Source organism: Marmota monax, unplaced genomic scaffold (genome assembly GCF_021218885.2).
Source record: "Marmota monax isolate L192 unplaced genomic scaffold, Marmota_monax_Labrador192_F-V1.1 WCK01_AAM20220418_F8-fsc00068, whole genome shotgun sequence".
In the NCBI taxonomy this organism is placed as follows: domain Eukaryota; kingdom Metazoa; phylum Chordata; class Mammalia; order Rodentia; family Sciuridae; genus Marmota; species Marmota monax.
Window position 1 is genome coordinate 7,966,060 of NW_026692352.1, and position 17,027 is coordinate 7,983,086.

Below are 17,027 nucleotides of genomic sequence, written 5' to 3' on the forward strand. Positions count from 1 at the left end.
AAGATGGTGGCATGCACCTTTAGTCCCAGCTATTTGGGAGGCTATTAAAAGGATAGAAAACAATACACCATTCAAAGAAGTAAGCAAAAGACAGCTGGAGTAGCTACACTAATACTAGAAAAAAATTGAGCTCAGGACAAAATATCAAGAAAAACATCTGGACAAAAAAAAATAGGTGAGAATAGACATTCCTAGCTTCACACTAAAAATCACTGATGCCAGTTCTTTAAATGATTATTCACAAGGGTTAAAAACCACTGAGCTAGAAGAAAAATAAAAATCATTTCTTCAGTTAGGATAAACAGAAGTCATAACAGTAGGGGAACCAACCTAGCGACTTGGGGTGATACCATACAAAAACATTTTATATCTACAGGAGATAGACTTATTTCAAAAAAATTCAAGAAGAAAATTATTTCCACATTTGAATACTACAGTTATCCTAAGCAATGATAAAGAACAGGTAAAGATTCGTGTCCAAGGCATTTCACTGAACCTATGAACATGTATTTCTTTAGTTTCAATTTCACTCAAATATTATGCCTTTTAAAAAATATTTTTAGTTGTAGATGGATACAATATCTTTTATTTTATTTATTTACTTTTATGTGGTGCTGAGGATCGAACCCAGTGCCTCACACATGTGAGACAAGAATTCTACCACTAAACTACAACACCAGCCCAAGTATTATGCCTTTTTAAAAACAGTAGATAATACTAAAAAGTTGGAAATTTTAACAAAAAAAAAAAGTAAATGAATGGGAAAGCACACTAAAATAAGGCTCAGAAGCATAGGGCAGGAGATGTAGCTCAGTGGTAACATACTTATCCTTGGTTTAATCCCCAGCATCACAGAAAAAATAAAAAAATAGAAGATGGGAATAGAAAAGATAATTAAAGATGAAAGGGAAGATCCAAAATATGGGAAAGAAGCAAAGAAAACAATGTGCAAGATATAGTTATCAGAGGCTGAGGCTGCTCTCAGTGGTAGAGTACTTGCTTAGCATGCATGAGGCACTGGGTTCGATCCTCAGCACCACATAAAAATAAACAAAATAAAGGCATTCTGTCCATCTACAACTACAAAAAAAAAAAAAAAAATTTAAGGTATAGTTATCAGGGGATGTAACTCAGTGGCAGAGTGCTTGCCTAGCATGCATAAAGCCCTGAGTTCAATTCCTAGTACCACCAAAAAGAAAAAAGAAAAGAAAAAAATATAGTTATCATGGTGAACCAAACCAGGTAAGAACAGAAGAGAATACAGTCTATTCGATGAAACCAAAGCTATGAAGAGTGGTGCAGTGGTGGCTCAGGAGCCACTCGGGAGGTTAAGACAGTAAGATCACAATTTGAGGCCAACCTCAGCAACTTAGCAAGACCCCTATCTCAAAATGAAAAATAAAAAGGGCTAAGGGTGTAGTAATCATAGAGTGCTGGTTTTCAAACCCCAGACCCCACCCCACCCCACCCCAAAAAGGCTATGAAGACCAAAAAAAAAAAAAAATACTGCAAGGCAAGGACAAATAGATGATCATAGCCAACATTTATTAGACAAAAGACTCTTAAAATTAGGAACTTTATAGATTGCCTGAATTCAAATGACAGGCCAAATTAGTGCCACTATAAGACAGTTCTTTTTTTGTTTCTAATAAAGAAGAGCTTGGCAAAACAATAATGGAAATATAAATTAAGAACTATGAATTAAGCTCCATTGTGTTTTTGATAAATCAGTTATTCAATGTGTTACAATCTTGCTACACCCCAACTCCAAATACTAAAAGTAAATTATATTGGAACAACCCATTCTAATTTTTTTTTCCTAGGGGGTTTTTTTGTTTAATGTTTTTAGTTGTTGGTAGACCTGTATTTATTTATTTTATTTATTCATATGTGGTGCTGAGAACCGAACCCAGTGCCTCACACACGCCAGGCAAGTGTGCTACCACAGAACCACATCCCCAGGCCCCTAAGAGGCTTTTTTGAAAGCAGCAATTACATTTATTTGCAGAGCCAAATGTGAGGTTGCTAAGGACAAAAGGAATAGAGAAAGTATTCAAATAAATTCCCTCACATATCTAACATACCAATGCCAAAGCCTCATAACCAATACTCTATTTTCCTTGTAAAACACTATAATGATCAAGGCATTTGATCCTGTATACTAGTAGGTTATTGTCTAGTATGTTCTCTTCCAACCCTCTGTCCTCTAAGTAACTCAAGGAAGTCTTTCAAGTTCCACCTTCAAGAAATACATCCTCTCCTGTGCAAATGAACAGCTTTACCACACATCCAACCTGATCCTCACCAAGACCTGGGAACCATGTGTCCAAATCAAATCTTAAATCAGCCTACTTGGACGAGACTTTGAGGCCAGCATGACAGCAATGCTAGAACAACTCTTCTTTTACTGCTAATTATTATGTCTCTTGGCCCCTATTCCAGTATTGCCTTATGACAATTATTCAGAGGAACCCATGGTTACCCTTGAAGGAAAGAAATTCGTCCGATTTAATATCACCCTGAAGAGAAAAGCTTTTAGATTCACCTAACCAAAATAAAGTAATAATAAAAGAGTTATGTATAAAATTATACAAATATTAAGGAAAATGCTCTACTGATAGCTTCATTCATAGGACACTTTAAGCAATTAGTTGGTATTATACTAACTCTAAATGTGTTCTCCAACACAGAAATAATCATCTAATATATTTCTTCTTCAAATATTAGAATAGGAATTGGCAAAAAAAAAAAACGGAAATAGTAACAATAATAGAAAAGTGAGATTGAATATAAAAGGGGATTAAAAAACAGACTCGATAAGACTTGATAACAACATGAAAGTATGTCTGAGATTAGTGTCTTATTATAGTTTTGATCTGGAATATCCCTCAAAGTCTGATGTATCCAGAAGTGTGGCTTTTAGGCAATGGTTGAATTGCTAAAGTGCTCTGACCTCCTCAGATGATGGAATGAACTACTAGGAGGTAGGACCTAGTTGGAAGAAGAAGGCCACAATAGGTGGGCCCTTTCCTCTTTTTCCTCCAACCTTCTCTCTCCCTCTCTCTGTCTCTGCTCCCCAGCTGCCATGAGCTGAACAGCCTTCCTCTGCCTACCCTTTCACCATGATGTTTCAAACTAAGAGGCGGCTAAGCAAGGACTTGATCCTCTGAAACCATGAGAAAATAAGTCTTTCCTCCTCTAAATTGTTTGTTTGTTGATCGTAGCAATACAAAGCTGATTAACATTGAAAATAGGTACCAGGGGTGGGGTCATTGCTGTGACTATATCTAACCATGTGGAAAAGTTGGGAAATGCAAGAGAAGACTTAGAATGTTGTAAGCAGAATTTAATGGGCAATTCTAGTGGGAGTTCAGAAAACCAGAAAGTCAATAGAAGAAGAATGGATAAAGTCTGAGATATCTCAGGGACTTCCTTGTGCCTACTCTGTGAGACTAGATAAGGGCTAAAAATAATTACCACCTATGTGCTCAATAAGAGTTACAAAGAACTTTCTCATGCAATATTTAACATAATTGTTTAAATGACCTCATAAATTAGGCATTACAGGAAAACTAAGTTATAAAAAGACTATAGTTTAAGGGATATGTGGGTGTTAATAGGATAGCCAGGGTGCTGTGTGCATCAGGGGCCAGATGTCTGTCAGGATGTTTGAGCAGAGGCATGGGCTGGAGAGGCATGTATGGGGCTGTGATCCTCCATGATAGCTGTATCATGGGTGTCTTGGCCACACTTAGAAAATGGTGGTAGAGGGACAAAAAAATGAATAAATCCAAAACATTGGGTCCAAAGTCCCTTTGAGCAGAATAGGACAGAACAGTGAGGGTGAAAGAAAAAATCAGAGTGGGAACTAGGACAGAAGGACCTTAAGAAGAAGAGATTTCAAGGGGCAGCATCTGGGTTCCCAGCCTGGGGCAGACCAAGGTGCTTAAAGTTTCCTGCATTTCTCTGTTTTATCTCCAGAGAGATGTGTTCCAATCTTAGCCTGGGGAGAAAGCCCATTTTCATGGGTTTGAAAGCATGAACAGCATTACAAATTGGATATTATTCTTATATCCACATGTTAGAGGAACACAGAGATTCAGCAAACACCTCACAATACTGAAAACCAACATGTTATGGTTTGGGTAAGAGGTGTCCCCCTAAAGCTCCTGTGTTAATATAGGAGGTGAAATGTTTGGACTATAACTTAATCCATGAATCCTAGTTTGAAAGGACTGAGAGGGTGATAACTGAAGGCAGGTGGGGCATGGCTGGAAAAGGTTGGTCCACAGGGGCATGTGCTAGGAGGTTTGTTCTTCACTGTAGCCCTTTCCCCTCTCTCTTTCTCTGCCTCCTGAACAACCATGAACAAAGCAGTGCTTCTCCACCATGCCCTCTGCCATGATGTTCTGCTTCACCTTGGGCCCAGAGCAGTGGACTCAGCTCACCACGGACTAAACCCCTGAAACCATCGCCAAAATAAACTTTTCATCCTCTAAATTGTTCTTGTCCGACATTTTGGTCACAAAGATGAAAGAGTGACCAACACAGAAACTGGTGCCAAGAAAGAAGTGGGATCACTGTTGTGACTAACCTATCATGTAGCTCAGAAGTCTACACGGAAATGTTTTGAAAAAAGTTTGAGATGTGAAGATGTAAGCTGGAGAAGCCTTAAAATTTTTGTGAGCAGAGCTAATGGGCAATTCTCGTGGGAACTCAGAAGACCAAAATGCTGATAGGAATATGGACTATATCTCAAGATTTCAGAGGGAAATTAGTACTCCAAAGGAATTGGACCAGGGGATATTTAAAGAACCTGTCTACATTTTGCCCATGTTCTGAAATTCCATGGGGCTAAATTTAAAAGTGATGGACTACAGCTGGGGTTGTGGCTCGGTGGTGGAGCACTTGCCTAACACATGTGAGGCACTCGGTTTAATCCTCAACACCACATAAAAATAAATAAATCAAATAAATGAATTGTGCCCATCTACAAATAAAAAAAAGTTTAAAAAATAAAATAAAATAAAAGTCATGGACCAGGCACAGTGGCACACGCCTGTAATCCCAGCGGCTCAGGAGGCTAAGGCAGGAGGATCATGAATTCAAAGCTAGCCTCAGCAAAAGTGAGACCCTGTCTCTAAATACAATACAAAAAAAAAAATAGGCTGGGGATGTGGCTTAGTGGTCAAGTGCCCCTGATTTCAATCTCCAGTACCCACCCACCCTCCAAAAAAGTGATGGACTAATTAATTTGAGGAGGAAATTTGAAGGCAGGGCAGTGGCAACACTATTGCTGGTAACTTTTAGCCAGATTTACTATGAAAATCAGGAGAAAAAGCCGGGGAGAAAGTTTTTTAAAACTTGAAGTTTGTCCAGAAAAAGAATGTGTAAAAAGAAGCCCATATCTTGCCACCATGTCCTCCAAATGCTGAACATCAGATATAGAGCTACAAGACTTGGTTGCCCTATTGGGTTTCAGTACTGTTTTGGTCCATATCTCCCATATCTCCATTCCCTAATTCTTTCCCTCTGGATTGGGAATGTTTACTCTGTGCCATAGTTTACTGGATGCATGCAACTTCCTTCTGATTTTTATAGGATCTCACAGCTAAGAATCACGTTGAGTCTCAGAAAACACTCAGACTTGGGTCTTTAAAGTGATGCTCAAAAAGTTAACTTTGGGGGCTCTTTGAAATGGATTAAATGCAATTTGCATTATGCCACAGTCATGAACATTTGGAGTTGAGTGGCAAAATGTCATGGTTTTCATCCGGATATCCTCCTAAGTCTCAGATCTGTGTTTAGATCTAACCTGATCCATGGATAGCTGAATGTACTATTGTTGGAGGAAATAACTTATTGGAGATGTACTGTGGAAGGATTTATCTTCTCCTCAGCCCCTGCCCTTTCTCTGCTTCCTACTGCCATAAGCTAAACAGACACCCTCTGCCTGCCTTTCCACCATAATATTTCTGCCTTGAAGTCAACTGACCAGGGACTAAATTCTCAGAAACCATGTGCCAAAATAAATCTTTCCTTCTCTAAATTGTTCTTGTCAGGAATTTTGATCATAGCAACACAAAGCTAACTAACACATGTCTAGGACCGTTCCTTCTTTTCTAATTGAGGCGACTTGGATAGATAACAGTAACATTCATTGTAAGGGAAATTCAGAATTAAAAGTAAATAAATAAAAGCAACAACTCAATTTTCCTTGCAAAAGCCCCTTTGGAACAATTTTTAAAATAATATTTCAATGAATAACAAAGAAATACATGATTAATATAGAAAATAAATTTTTTTAAAAAGAAAGAAAAAACAAAGGGGGTAAAAAATTATAATCCTGGTTTTGGGAAAATAAGATACACATGTTAAAATACAGGATAAAAGACTTAGAACTTAATAAAAAGACTAAAACTTCACTATGAATATTTTGTTGAATTTTTATTTACAAGCCACATTTCCATTATACTATATACTTAAATTTGCTATTCAAATTTGTGCACATATACACAAGGCTAAAGCCTGCTCTGTCTGCTAGGAAGCGCCTGACAAGTTCTCCCCATAGCATTTCTTAACTTCCATGTGGTACAGTTTCCACTTAATGTATTCTCATACCCAATGTTCTTACATTGAAAAGGTCACGCTGATTTGGGGCATATATGTTCCTAAGCATAATTTTTATTTCTAGTTAATTTGCCCAGACTTTAACCTGTTAAGACAGATCTACAACTCACCCCATCCATACTCCCTACCTACTTTAGAAATGTTTCCTTTTATTTAACATAACAGGCTGAGAATGTAGTTCTGTGGTAGAGCACTTGCCTAGCATGGGCAAGGCCCTGGATTTCATTCCCAGCACTACCACTAAAATAAATTTAAAAATTTAAAAATAAGTATAATGGCACAAATTATAGAAAACAATGCCATCAGCAATTTTTTTTGGGGGGTGGTCATACTAGAAACTGAACCCAGGGGCGCTTTACCACTGAGCTATATATCCCAACCCTTTTTATTTTTTATTTTCAGAAAGGGTCTTGCTAAGTTGCTGTCCTTGAACTTGTGATTCTCCTGCCTCAGCCTCACAAATCGTAGGATTGTAGGTGTGCACCATAGCACCTGGTTTAGGATTCTTTACATAATTTGTTTTGGGAGAAACCAAATATGCATAGCAATTTTTTTATAAGAGCTTTACAGTTATACATAGTAGCTGAGTTCATCCCAACAAACTCATACATGCATAGAAATTGATTTCAGTTCATCATCCTCCCTTTTCCCTCCCCTCTACTATATTCATAGTGAAGTTTTAGTCTTTTTATTAAGTTCTAAGCCTTTTAACCTGTATTTTAACATGTGTATATTAATTATTTTCCCAAAACCAGGATTATAGTTTTTTTACCCCCATTGGTTTTTCTATCTTTTTAAAATGAATATTTTTTTCTTTTTAAATGAACATTAAAACTTATTTAATTTTGAGCAAAAAAGCAAAGTAGACTATTTGTTAAATGATTATTAGGAAATAAGCTAAGATCAAACTTTGCCATCTGTAATGCATAAAAGGAGACACTAACACACAATGAAGAACAGATTTCTTAATTCAACTGGTAATCACACATCCTTAAACTCAGGATAAAAACAGTTTTTGTAAAGTAGGCATTTGCTTAAAAAAAATCATTCTTAGGACTGAAATAATTAAATAATTACATGTTAATGTTTGAACAGTCTGAACTGTTTGTCAGTTTTCCCTATTATTTAGGTTTAATTACCAAGTGACTTAAAAATCCAAAGATTTATGTTTTCGAATTTCAGTGCCTACCTCCTCTCTCCCACATTGGTATGAACATCAGGTAGCTAGCAGGCACTTCAATTATAGCATGCACAAGGGAAGGAACTTAAAATGGGTAAAAAGCAACCCTTCCAAATGGCTAAAGGGGGTGCAACTTTGGAGGTAGAGATCAGGAAATGGAAGTAGAGGGAGAAAAAAGAAGAGAAAGGATAGAGTGCCTGCTGTTTATTCTAGTTTATTCAATTTGACTGAAGGCCATTCTCAAAGTACAAGAATGAGAAAAATGTTTAAAATTTATCTACCATAAACCTAACTTAGATATGATAAATACTAAGCCAAACAAATTACAAATTAAAGCCTGCTAAAGTACAGATTATAAAGTGCACGTTATACTTGGTCTACACACTTTTTTAAATCTTACTGCTTTACTGCCTTCATTGTTAAACTGCAAGCTCCATAAGGGCAAGAATCTTACCTATGTTGCTTATTAATGGATTCCAAGAGTGAAAACATACCTGGTACATAGTAGGATCTCAATTACTATTTGTTCAAATAAATAAATTTCTTAGTGGGGCATGGTGGCACATGTTTGTAATCCCAACTACTCAGGAGACTGAGTCAGCAGGAACACAAGCTTCAGGCCGACCTGGGCAACTTAGCAAGACCCTGTCTCAAAATAAAAATAAAATGGGTTGGGGATGTAATGCAGTGGAAGAGCACTTGCCTAGCATGTCCGAGGTCCTGGATTCAACTTCCAGTACCAAAGACTGAAAGAGAGAGAGAAAAAAAAAAAGAAAAAACTTCTTTTTGTCAGGTACACTAATGCACACCTACAATGCCAGCTACTTGGGAGGCCAAGACAGAAGGATCATACGTTTTGAGGCCAGCGTGGGTAATTTAGGAAGACCCTGCCTCAATTTTTTTTTATTTTGTTTTAAAATTTTAAAATTTGGTATTAAAAATAAACATGTCTGAAATTTTTATTTTGTGAATTTTTTTAATTTAAATAGCACAGGGCTGGGGCTGTAGCTCAGTGGCAAGAGCGCTTGTCTAGCAAGTGTGAGGCACTGGGTTGGATCCTATAGCACCACACACAAAATAAACGCATTCTGTCCATCTACAACTACAAAAAAAAATTTTTTTAATTTAAATACCATGATAAATGTTATTTTTTAATTTAAAAATTTTATATTAAATTTTTAACGTATAAATGCTAACACAAATGAAAATTTAAAAACTAATGAATCAGCTTATTTAACAATATATAAATAATTTAGCCAAACATGGTATAAACTATTAACTATTATACATGTTATCCATAAATACTTAATATGTTATCCATATATATGTTGACAGACTTACTAGATATATATCACTTTTCAGTTGATATCCCTAGGACTATCTTTAAAGAAAAAAACATATTTTTCTCTTAAAAAATAATATCCTCTCCAGGAAAGAAAAGATACTTAGGAGCCTTGGGTGCCAGCAATATCACAAAGTCAATGTCCATTTTTATTTTTATCCATATCCCACAATCATCTGTCTCCAGTTAGGAAGAAGCAGGAAACTTCCTACCAAGTATAGAATTAGGAAGACTTATAAAATAGAATGCAGGGAAAGGAGGATAAATCACCTCCTTAGATCACATTCATTTGTAATGCCCTTTTCCCATTCTAATGCCAACTACAAATCTAAATTTTTTTGCTGACAATTTAGCACGTAAGTATAGTTTTCAAATAATAGTTCAAATTAACCAACAACTAGCTGTATACACTTGAAAACTATCTCTGCATCTAGGTTTTCTTCAATGCAAAATAAAAGCAAAAAGACAAAACAAAACAAAAAAAAAAAAAAAACACAATACAACAGTCCTTTCTTTCTAGTTTCAATATTCAATGATAGTCCCTAAGGCACAGATTTCCAAACTTTCTAAGTTCATGGAACCCTCAAGATCTCAGTAATTTCTCCCAGTAACTATAACAGTCCAAGAAAACAATAACAATTCCACTTATTAAGTAGCTGGTAGTCATTTTAAAAGTAATCTATCTCAAGTGAAAAAATTCATGTTTTTACTTCATTACAAAATAACCACAATTACTTATGGAACATTTATTAATATTATACATCACATACTTTCTCAAACCTTGGAATCAAAGTAGACACGACAGTCCTGTTTTCAGTTCCATGATGATTTTAGTGATTTGGGAAAAGGGCATTTTTTTTTTTAAATATTTTAGTTGTAGATAGACATAATATCTTCATTTATTTATTTTTACATGGTGCTGAGGATCAAACCAGTGCTTCATGCATGTGAGGCAAGCGCTCTACCACTGAGCTACAACCCCAGCCCTGGGAAAAGGGCATTCTAAGCCAAAAACACATCATATTAAAACTTAAGGGCTGGGGATGTGGCTCAAGCGGTAGCACGCTCGCCTGGCATGCGTTGCAGCCTGGGTTCAATTCTCAGCACCACATACAAACAAAGATGTTGTGTTTGCCGAAAACTAAAAAATAAATATTAAAATTCTCTCTCTCTCTCTCTCTCTCTCTCTCTCTCTCTCTCTCTCTCTCTCTTTAAAAGATAAAATAAATTAAAAAATAAATAAAACTTAAAAGACTGGGGTTGTAGCTCAGTGGTGCAACACTTGCCTAACGAGTAAGGCACTGAGTTGGATTCTCAGCATCGCATACAAATAAGATCCATCAATAACAAAAAATATTTTTTAAAAAAGTATGAACAAACTTTTAGAAGAAAGATCACAACATGCTTAAGCAAGGACATATCAGAGAACTACAGTTTCCTCCACAGGATGTCATAATATACCAAAAACTTTTATAAACTTAAAATGGCACTGTTAGCACAAAATCATGGAGCCTGGCACTAGAACTGCCTTTTTTGTGTGTGGTGATTGAACCTAGGACCTTGTGCATGCAAGGCAAGCACTTTACCATCTGAGCTATATCCCCAGCCCTAGAACTGCCTTTTTAAAATAACTATATAGAGAGCTAAACTCATTTAACAAAGACTTTTCACCATGAGTATAATAACTCAATACTATACTTATGCTCACAACATACTAAAAATTTAACATTTTGCTGGGCATGATAATGCTGCCTGTAATCCCAGCAGCTCAGGAAGCTGAGGCAGAAGGATCGCAAGTTCAAAGCCAGCCTCAGCAACTTAGTAAGGCCCTAAGCAACTTAGCAAAATCCTGTCTCAAATAAAACACAAAAAAGGTTGGGGATGTGGCTCAGTGGGTAAGAGCCCCTGGGTTCAATCCCTCCTGCCAAAAAATAAATAAAAATAAAAATATAACACTTTAATTTCAAATGCACTCCTATGTCTTATATTTGTAAAACATCTTGCAAAGGGTGGTATTGGGTTGTGAACTCAAGAGCATTCTGCCTCTGAAGTATATCCCAAGTCCTTTTATAAAATTTTGGAACAAGGGGCTGGGACTGTAGCTCAGTGACAGAGTGCTTGCCTAGCATGTGTGAGACACTTGGTTCAATCCTTAGTACCACATAAAAATAAATAAAATAAAGACATGCTGTCTATCTACAACCACAATATATATATATATATATATATATATATATATATATATATATATATATATATATACACACACACACACACACACATATTTTTTTTTTTGAGATAAGATCTCACTAAGTTGCCCAGGCTAGAGTCAAACCAGAGATCTTCTTGCCTCAGCCCCCTAAATCACTGGGATTACAGGAATGCACCACACCACAACCAGCTAAAAAATCATCTTTACTGCCAGGTAGGGTGGTACATGCCTGTAATCCCAGAGATTCAAGAGGCTAAGCCAGGAGGATCCCAAGTTCGAGGTCAGCCTTAGCAACTTAGCAAGGCCCTAAGCAACTTAACCAGAGCCTGTCTCAAAATAAAAAGGGCTTGCTGGCATGGTGGTGCACAACTGTAACCCCAGCGGCTAGGGAGACTGAGGCAGGAGGATCTCGAGTTCAAAGCCAACCTCAGCAACAGCAAGGCGCAAAGCAACTCACTGAGACTCTATCTTTAAATTTTTTTTTTTAACAGAGAATTTTTTTAATGTTTATTTTTTAGTTTTCGGCAGACACAACATCTTTGTTTGTATGTGGTGCTGAGGATCGAACCCGGGCCACACGCATGCCAGGTGAGCACGCTACCGCTTGAGCCACATCCCCAGCCCGAGACTCTATCTTTAAATAAAATACAAAAAAGGGCTGGGATGTGGCTTAGTGGTCAAGTGCCCCTGAGTTCCATAAGCACCATAAGCACCTCTGGGTTCAAACCACGGTACTGAAAAAAAAATAATATCATCTTTATTAAAATTTATAATACAAGAATATTATTAAATGCCTGATTTATTAAAGGATTTTTGAAACATTATTTCATTGGCTCCTCAGCTACTATCTCCACTTACTGAAGATACTGAAGTCCATATAAATTATTTATCCTACAACCTATGTCACAATGCTCAACACTAAAAATTTATGTGTTTTTCTAGTATACTAAAAACATCTTCCCAAAAAGACTTAGTTCAAGTCTTGTTTGCTGAATCAGTATAATCAACTATTTCATGTTACCTGATTATCATCAAAGTTCTGAAAATCTTTTCTCTGCACAGTAATGGCATTTCACCTGCAGAGACTTTTCATTGCCAAGTGTCTTGAACTATATAACATTAATTAATAATTACTCTTAGATCATCTTATGACAGGATCTATTATTATGAGTCCCCTAAGCAACTATACCAATGGTAATGCAGTGGCTGAGCTAAACAACTCCTCCTGGTCCAGATTATTTCCCATTTTTACTTATCTGGTGGCTCAATATTCAATACTAAAATAAACTGAACAATATTCCTACACATAAAATGCCATCCCCAAAAGCCTATGCCTACCTCTTAATTTGGTCAAGTAAATACTCAAAACAATTTACCAGCAATTCTTTCCCTAAATTTCCAAATTTTTCTCTCTGACACACATTACAATCATTTCTCATAATATCCTAAAAGCAACTTACTAAGGCATCCTACTTCACAATAACTATTTTCTTTAAAAAAAAAAAAAGTGTAAATACAATTTTATAATGAAATCACTACATTGGGAGCTCAATTTCCAAAGAAATTCTGCAGAAAGTCTTTGCATACAGTAGTTAATCACTCCTATTTTACACTATTTTTTAATTAGCCTTTTATAAGCCAGTTTATTAAGAGTAGAGGAGATGCACACAACTAAGAAGAGATATTGACCCATACTATTACTGTCTGTATTAATGTGAGTCACTGATGACCATAACATCATACCGGTAATATTTTGAAGAACTTCCCACTTGGGCTCTTCCTAGCAATGTAAATATATTAACAAAACCTAATTCATTTCTATAGATAATTGAGGAGCGAATCTGCTTTCTTGGAAAGGAATCAGTTATTTGCTTTATACAATACCCAGTACCCAGTCCACTTTGGCCACCTAATATAAACCAAAAAGAAAAATATATATATATATATTTGGAAAGCGTTTCTCCTCCAGTCAAGGGCTGTTTCCAGATAAAAAAAAAACTCAGGGCACAACAAACAAGGCTTTTCTGAGGAGGGAAAATGTGCAGAAAAGGAAAAACACGGATCAGGAACAAATAGGAGTAAAGTGTTAGCGCTCAGTGTGAGGACTGTAGGCAGCAGGCACAGAGCTGAGATGCTCCAGCAAAAGAACCAGCAGCAGCAGCAGGAAGTTTCAATGGGGCCGGGCAGAGCATGCGCTCTGCACCCGCGCGGTGGCCTTATGTGGAAGGAGCAGCACTTGCGAACACCAATAATAGACCAGCGGCACCAGAGAGAGAAACATGAGCAACAAGCACCTTCTTCAACTGTTTCCCCGCCGTCAGAGCCCCTCCTCCAGCCTACAGACTAACCACCCCACCCCACCCTGCAAATGGGAGGGCTACTTCTTCTTTCCCTAAAGCCCTGCTGCCGAGATTAAGGGGGAAGGGACTGGAAAAGTGAGGAGATGCTTTTCTATTATTTTGGGGGAGGTGGGTAGAGGAAGGAGGAAAACTATGGAGGAGAAATTAACCCTCTCCGCTCCAAATTGGAGAAGCTGAAACGACTTCATTCCCTCCTACGGGAGAATGGAAGAGAACATCCTCCACTGCGGGAGGAGCAGACCTCCCTACACGGAGGAAGGACTTGGGGGGTTAAACTAGACCTCCAGGGGAAGAGAAGGGGGATAAGCCGACTCTCTCGGGGGAGTTCCCACCAGAGGGAGGGAGAGTCGAGTGTTCGCCAGCCCCCACCAACTCAGGTGGAGGGAGATAAGGGGGCGCCCCGAGATATGGGCCCAGCCTCCCCAGAGACGGTCAGGAGAATTGGTGGGAGGAGGGGAGGAGGAGAAAAGCGCAAAGCTGGCCGGAACCTGCGCTCCCCTTCCCCCGCCACCTAGAGGGAGAAGGGGTGGGGAACCGGCCCCGCCGCAAGGGAGCAGTCCCAGGGGCGGCAGACCAGCACAATGACCCCTCCCCGCCCCCAGCCCACACCTAGCCCGCGACGCCCCCACCTCTGCTCCCCGCCGGGCGCAGTGGCCCCGGGAGGCCTCCGCCCCGCCTCCCCACTGTCCAGGACCCCCGGGGCTACGCGGAGAAGACGGACTGAGCGGAGCTGCGCCCCAAGAAGAGGACTGGGGCGCCGAGGCCCAGAATGTCTAAGAAGAGCGGAGAGAAGGAGCGCGCCAGGGCCGCTTCCCGCCGGGCGTTCGGGCCCCAGGCTTACCTTCTCCGTTGCCGACGTCCGGCGGCGGCGCCTGCAACACCCGCTCCAGCTCAGGGAACGGCAACTCCGGCAGATCTAGCAGCGGCCCATAGCGCTCCAAGAAGGAGCAGACTACGGCGAAGTTGGGGCACGAACCCGGGCAACCCGGAGGAGCCATCGCCGCCGCCGCTGCCGCCGCCGTCGCCATTTTGAACTGGAGGATGGAGGAGGAGGCGGCGATGGGGGGGCGGGGGAGTTGGGGTGCCGAGGAATGGCAGGGCAGCCTTACGGACGACAGGAGGCGCTCTCGAGTGGACTCCCCTGCGGATCTGAGCGTCTCAGGGACGGCGCCGCGATCCCACAATACAACGGCGGCCCAGAGCAGTCGAGAACCAAGTCAGACAGGGGGACAGAGAGGCGCTCCGTGCCTTTCACTTTCCGCCCTCTTTCCGCCCCGTTCCCTCCCTCTACTTCTCCCCTCCCACTTGGGGTTTGCCACAGCCTCGTGTGACAGGGGGAATGAAAACAAGGGAAACGGGGCGGGGAGGCGGGCGCAAGTTGGAGGGGCGGGACTCTCAGGAACAGTGGCCAATAGAACTGAAGGGGCGGGGCTTCTGGTGCAGACAGGCTGAAGGCTTGAGAGCTGGGGAACCCCTGATCCAGAACTACGGAGCTCCCCGAAGTGAAAGGTAAAGAAAGCACGGAGCCATCTCCGCAAGCAACTCTGAAAAGAGAGTCATTGCGTGAGTTTTGGAGGGAATCCGGCCACGAAATAGTGGGAGAAGTTGAGGAGAGAGAATGAGCGGAAAAAGAAGAATGTGGTTGGGAGGGGCAGTATGGTGGGAGGAGGTCCGGGAGAGCAAAGGTAGCAAGGTGTCATAATTATGGGTTGGGATGGAACCGTTGTAAGAAGTCTGTGAAAGTTGGCTGAGAGATATTGCTCTCTACCAGGGTATAAGAATCACCTTAGCTAGAAAAGCCATTCTGAGAGCTCTGCTGAGGGACCAGTGCCTAAGGGGACGGGACTCTGTGGGGACAGTAAGGAGTTGGGCCCTGCTAGGCGATGAGTCGAAGGCCCCCCAGCCTCTACAGGGGAATCAAAGTGCGAAGGCACGGGGCTCTGATGAGGTTATCAGGGGTTGAGGAACCAGGGTCTGAGGGGAAGAGGCCCTGTGGACCTAGGGTCGGAGGATAGGCTAGCATTCCACAAGAGAGAGAACGTGATAGGTGATGGTAGAACAGCAAAAAGTTTGTTAGAAGGCAGGATACCAGTGACGTTCGTCCACGAAGAATCCCAGAGAAAAAACACCAAGAATGTAAAATGGAATGTGCAAGTGCAGGAGCTATATATAATACATCATGATTAGGAGGCGGAGGTTTGGATTCAGCCAAACTTGAAACTTACCAGGACCGCTTTCTGACATCCTGAAATTTCTTCATTTCTTAGAACTTATGCAAAATGGGTGATAAAAGCACCTACATTTACAAGTTTACCAGGTAATTGACAGTAAAGTGATTAGCACGATGCCCTGGCATAGTTTAAGTACTTAAAAATATCCTCTGCTAGCCCAGCGCATGGCTATAATCCCAGAAACTGGGAAGACTGAAACAAGAGGATCTCAAGTTCGAGGCCAGACTTAGCGAGGCCTTCAGCAACAAAAACTAAAAAGGAAAGGGCATGTGGCTCAGTGGCTAATCATCCCTGGATTCAATTCAATCCTCAGTTTCTCCTGAAACACTCCCCCTCTCTCTCTCTCTCTCTCTCTCTCTCTCTCTCTCTCTCTCTCTATATATATATATATATATATATATATATATATATATATATCCTCCTAAAACTATATATAGTTTTAGGAGGGAGGAAAATATATATAGTTTGTTTATATATACATAGAGAGAGAGAGTCGTTGTTGTTACCAAAGGAAGGTGTATAACTTGACTAAATTCAGCTCTATTTATTTTGTCTACAACATATTATCTTAAGGCAAAATTTTCAGAGCACATTTAAAACTTACATAGCATCTACTTCCTAAACGTAAAATTTAAAGCAAGATACAACTCAAACCACATAAAATAGTAGAATCTGTGACTTAATCAGTGCCGGGCACTGTGGTGTACATCTATAATCTCAGTGTCTCCAGAAGGCTGAGGCAGAAGGATCTGTGACTTAAAGGAATATAAAGAAATACATTGGCAAATTATTATTTCAAAACTATGGGAAATGGTTGCACAGTTAATTTTGTTCTGCATTTCCAGGTCAAAAAAAAAAAAGGAGGGGGAAGGAAAAACCATAATTACATCATTGTCATTATCTAAAGAAAGAAATATTTAGTCAGACAGTACTCTTGTAATCCCAGTGGCTCAGGAGGCTGAGGCAGGAGGATTGGGAGTTCAAAGCCAGCCTCAGCAAAAGGGAGGCACTAAGCAACTAGGCGAGACCCTCTCTCCAAATAAAATACAAAATAAGGCTGGGGATGTGGCTC

At 39.9% G+C, this 17,027-nt stretch overlaps 2 protein-coding genes across 4 annotated transcripts in view; one reads left to right on the plus strand and one right to left on the minus strand.

The window, feature by feature from the left end:
- Rsf1 (remodeling and spacing factor 1) overlaps window positions 1–14,960 on the minus strand; it is a 173,547-nt gene extending 158,587 nt beyond the window's left edge. For both annotated transcript variants that reach the window (XM_046442058.2, XM_046442057.2), the window contains exon 1: window positions 14,566–14,960. In XM_046442058.2, coding sequence (XP_046298014.1) covers window positions 14,566–14,752 — 187 coding nt within the window. In that variant the 5' untranslated portion in view covers window positions 14,753–14,960. The remainder of the gene's footprint in view (window positions 1–14,565) is intronic.
- Window positions 14,961–15,143: 183 nt separating this feature from the next.
- Window positions 15,144–17,027, plus strand: part of Aamdc (adipogenesis associated Mth938 domain containing) — a 30,981-nt gene continuing 29,097 nt past the window's right edge. Inside the window, exon 1 of one of the 2 annotated variants that reach the window (XM_046442162.1) lies at window positions 15,144–15,233. The gene's annotated coding sequence lies outside the window, so the exon portion shown is untranslated. Of the gene's footprint in view, window positions 15,288–17,027 lie in introns of both variants that reach the window. The other variant, XM_046442163.2, reaches the window with a different exon arrangement.